Genomic DNA, 4,219 nt, shown 5'->3' with positions numbered 1-4,219 from the left:
GGAATATGATGTTGAAAGAGGAATAAGATGTAAAAGAGGAATCCAGCAGCTTAAATGAGCATGCGGTTAATCGCTGCCGGCAGCCGCTGCACTTTAGTCAATATGAATAAAACACGAGCCGCTGGAGAGATTAATAATGAACGCTGAGCTAAAGTTAGAGGCGTGTGTGTGTGTGTGTGTGTGTGTGTGTGTGTGTGTGTGTGTGTGTGTGTGTGTGTGTAACCTCAGTGGAATACTGACTTTACTTTTCATTAGAATCTCTGCTGCTTAAAGAAGCCGGAGGAAAAAATATGTTTTTTTCTTTTCTGTTACACAAATGTAGACACAAGTACTTTTACTCAAGTACAACTTTGAGGTACTTGTACTTCAGTATTTTCTTCAAATGCCAATTTATACTTCTACTATACTTCTCTAACCTACGGAAGCCCATTAGTGTCACTGTACTCCTGTCAGTCATATTTATGAGATACAATCTTATTCATAAGACATACAAGTACATTTAAGGTACTTCAAGTAGTACTTTCTCTGAATACTTCTACTTCATTTATTTAGGAGCTCAGTTTGACCTATTTTCAGTTTATAAAACATATCTCTCCATCTCACCGTCTCTATGTCCAGCAGAACGGTGTTAGTAGGTAAAAGGGGGAGGAGCTCGGTAAAGGGGGAGGAGCTTGTGTAACGGGGGAGGAGCTTGGTAAAGTGGGAGGGGCTTACCCTCTTCAGGAGCCGGGCGGAGTCCTCGCTGATGTGTGTGAGCCGTGAGATGACGTTGTTCAGGTAGAGGTCGCTCAGCGTGGCGTGGTCCTTGCTCTCCCTCCGCACCTGAGGACCAAGAAGAAGAAACACCTTCAATATTTAATATTTAATAATTTAATAATTATTAAGAAGCTGTGAGGAACCCACCTGGTTCAGCAGCAGGTACCAGCAGTTGACCGGAGAGAGAAGGTTCTGGTCCTTTCTGGAGGGAAGAAACCGTTAAGATCTCGTCTGGGTCACCACACGGTGTGTGTGTGTGTGTGTGTGTGTGTGTGTGTGTGTGTGTGTGTGTGTGTGTGTTCCTACTTGTACTGCTGGTGGTCTTTGGTGCTGCGCGTCTTGGCCATGAATCTCTCCGCCAGCTTCTCCAGGTTTCTGGAATATTCCGTTTCGATCTCAGATTTCTTCCTGAAGAAGTCCTGCAGGTCCTGAAGCAGCTGCACGCGCATCTCCGTCTGCTGCTCCAGACACCGCTGCTGCTCCACCAGCTGGGCGCGCACATCTACACACACACACACGCACGCACGCACACACACACACACACACACACGCACACACACACACACGCACGAACGCGCACGCACGCACGCGCACACACGCGCACACACACACACACACACACACACACACACACGTCATTGTGCATTTAGACACTTTGGACATGACTTGAGATGAGGAGACTTTATGTGAAATGTGCAAAAACATGAAATTTGCAGAAAAAAATGAAATTCCCCCAAAAAATGAAATTTGCAGAAAAAATGAAATTTGCAAAAAAAATGAAATTTGAAGAAAAAAAATGAAATTTGCAAAAAAAAATGAAAATTGCAGAAAAAAAAGAAATTTGCAAAAAAAATGAAATTTGTGGAAAAAATGAAACTTGAAGAAAAAAATGAAATTTGAAGAAAAAAAATGAAATTTGCAAAAAAAATGAAATTCGCAGAAAAAAAATGAAATTTGCAAAAAAAATGAAATTTGCAGAAAAAATGAAATTTGAAAAAAAAGAAATGAACATGAAATTCGAAAAAAAGAAATTTGCAAAAAAAATGAAATTTGAAGAAAAAAAATGAAATTTGCAAAAAAAAATGAAAATTGCAGAAAAAAATGAAATTTGCAAAAAAAATGAAATTTGAAGAAAAAAAATGAAATTTGCAAAAAAAATGAAATTCGCAGAAAAAAAATGAAATTTGCAAAAAAAATGAAATTTGCAGAAAAAATGAAATTTGAAAAAAAAGAAATGAACATGAAATTCGAAAAAAAGAAATTTGAAGAAAAAAATGAAATTTGCAAAAAAAAATGAAATTTGCACAAATAAATGAAATTTGCACAAAAAAATGAAATTTGCGGAAAAAATGAAACTTGAAGAAAAAAATGAAATTTGAAGAAAAACATAAAATTTGCAAAAAAAAAAAGAAATTTGCAGAAAAAAATGAAATTTGCAAAAAAAAATGAAATTTGCAGAAAAAAATGAAATTGGGGGAAAAAAAGAAATTTGCAGAAAAAAAGTGAAAAAATGAAAAAGTAAAAAAATGTGCAAAAGCAGAAAATGTGCAAAAAAATGAAATGTGCAAAAAACAGTAAATGTGCAGCAGGACAGAGCGCTGCTTCAAGGTGAGTAAACTAGTTAATGAGTAAACTAGTTAATGAGTAAACTAGTTAATGAGTGAACTAGTGAATGAGTGAAATAGTTAATAGGGGAACTAGTTATTAAGTGAACTAGTTAATAAGTGAACTCCTCCAGTGGAGCCGGTGACATTTGTCGTCGCTCAATTATTTATCAGTGAATTTATTCTCTTTATCTGCTGCAGAACGTTTAAAGTTATTATTTATTCATCGTTGATCTTTAAGCTAAAGGTTATTTCACCAGAAGTAAACAATTTACATCGTTCTGCTGGACCAGACGTCCAAAAACAAATATATTTATGTAAATATAGTTATGTAAATATATTTATGTATATATAGTTATGTAAATATATTTGTGTATATATGGTTATGTAAATACATTTATGTATAGATAGTTATGGAAATATATTTATGTAAATATAGTTGTGTAAACACAGAATATGAAGTTATCCCTCTGAGTCGTTCATGAGTTCCTTCCTGAAGCGCACGAGGGATCAAATAAATATTTATCCTAAAGACGCTCATGACGACGTATGACAGCTGCAATACTCATCTTCACCACTAGGGGCGGCAGCAGGAAGTGAGTCAGAACAACAGGAAGTGAGTCAGAACAGCAGGAAGTGAGTCAGAACAACAGGAAGTGAGTCAGAACAACAGGAAGTGAGTCAGAACAACAGGAAGTGAGTCAGAACAACAGGAAGTGAGACAGAACAACAGGAAGTGTTTCATGATGAAAATGTTAAATACAAACTAAATCCATTAAATCAGCTGTTCAGCGCTGCTCTTCCTCACTCCTCTTCCTCCTCCTCTTCCTCACTCGTCTTCCTCCTCCTCTTCCTCACTCCTCTTCCTCCTCCTCCTCACTCTTCTTCCTCCTCCTCCTCTTTAATCCTTTATAATTACTGATGAAGTCGGTCCGTCTTCTTCTCTGAGGAGTCACCTTGGAAGACATCCTGTGACCGCATTACACACACACACACAGACACACACACACACACATACACACATACACACACACACACACAGACGCCTGGCTGCACGCTTCGCTGGTCGTCCTGTTTCAGAGCTGATATCTGCAGCAGGAGGGAGCGAGCGGCTACAGAATACACAACGATAATAACACACACACACACACACACACACACACACACACACACACACACACACACACACACACACACACACACACACACACACACACACACACACACACACCAATCCCTGAGGAGACCCTATCCACTCCACTACCTGTTGTCTAGGCAACCACACTGCGTGCGAACCATGTGATGAGGAAGGTGAAGACAAGAGCTCGGATCTGCCGCATCGACACACACACACACACACACACACACACACACACACACACACACACACACACACACACACACTTTATAGAGTCTTTATAGAATAAATGCCACAACCTTTGGTCCCCACAAGTCTATGAAACTCTCTTTTTCTACTACTGTACGTGTGTGTGTGTGTGTGTGTGTGTGTGTGTGTGTGTGTGTGTGTGTGTGTGTGTGTGTGTGTGTGTGTGTGTGTATGTGTGTGTATTGATTCTAATTTAAAATGGCTGCCTGTTTCATGCCTCTCTCTCACACGCGGTGAACGTGCAACACTTTCATATTAAATGATATTACCCCCCTATGGGCACAAATACTGGCTTCTGATTGGCCGGTGGGACATCCTGGCTCGCGGCGTCCCGGCGGTCAGAGGTTTAATCATTTCTGTGAGTTGGTGTCGAGCTGGAGTCCGAAGAGAAGTCGTCTGTAGCCACAGTGTTAGCCTAGCTTAGCATAAAGACTGGAAACAGAGGGGAACAGCTAGCGCATTGACCCCCAAT

The 4,219-nt window shown here is 39.6% G+C and overlaps 1 protein-coding gene across 1 annotated transcript in view; it reads right to left on the bottom strand.

Moving 5' to 3' along the window:
- Positions 1-412: 412 nt before the first annotated feature.
- LOC137798917 (SLIT-ROBO Rho GTPase-activating protein 1-like) overlaps positions 413-4,219 on the bottom strand; it is a 7,765-nt gene continuing 3,958 nt past the window's right edge. Inside the window, exons 2-4 of the mRNA XM_068595945.1 lie at positions 1,063-1,258; positions 904-958; positions 413-822 (exon numbers count right to left, since the gene is read on the bottom strand). Of these exons, the coding sequence (XP_068452046.1) occupies positions 541-822; positions 904-958; positions 1,063-1,258 (533 nt within the window). The 3' untranslated portion in view covers positions 413-540. The remainder of the gene's footprint in view (positions 823-903; positions 959-1,062; positions 1,259-4,219) is intronic.

This window comes from Clinocottus analis, unplaced genomic scaffold, assembly GCF_023055335.1.
Source record: "Clinocottus analis isolate CAN_PGR_092001 unplaced genomic scaffold, fCliAna1.0.p SCAF_321, whole genome shotgun sequence".
In the NCBI taxonomy this organism is placed as follows: domain Eukaryota; kingdom Metazoa; phylum Chordata; class Actinopteri; order Perciformes; family Cottidae; genus Clinocottus; species Clinocottus analis.
Note: the sequence above shows the minus strand (reverse complement) of the source record. Positions and strands in the feature narration are given on the sequence as shown.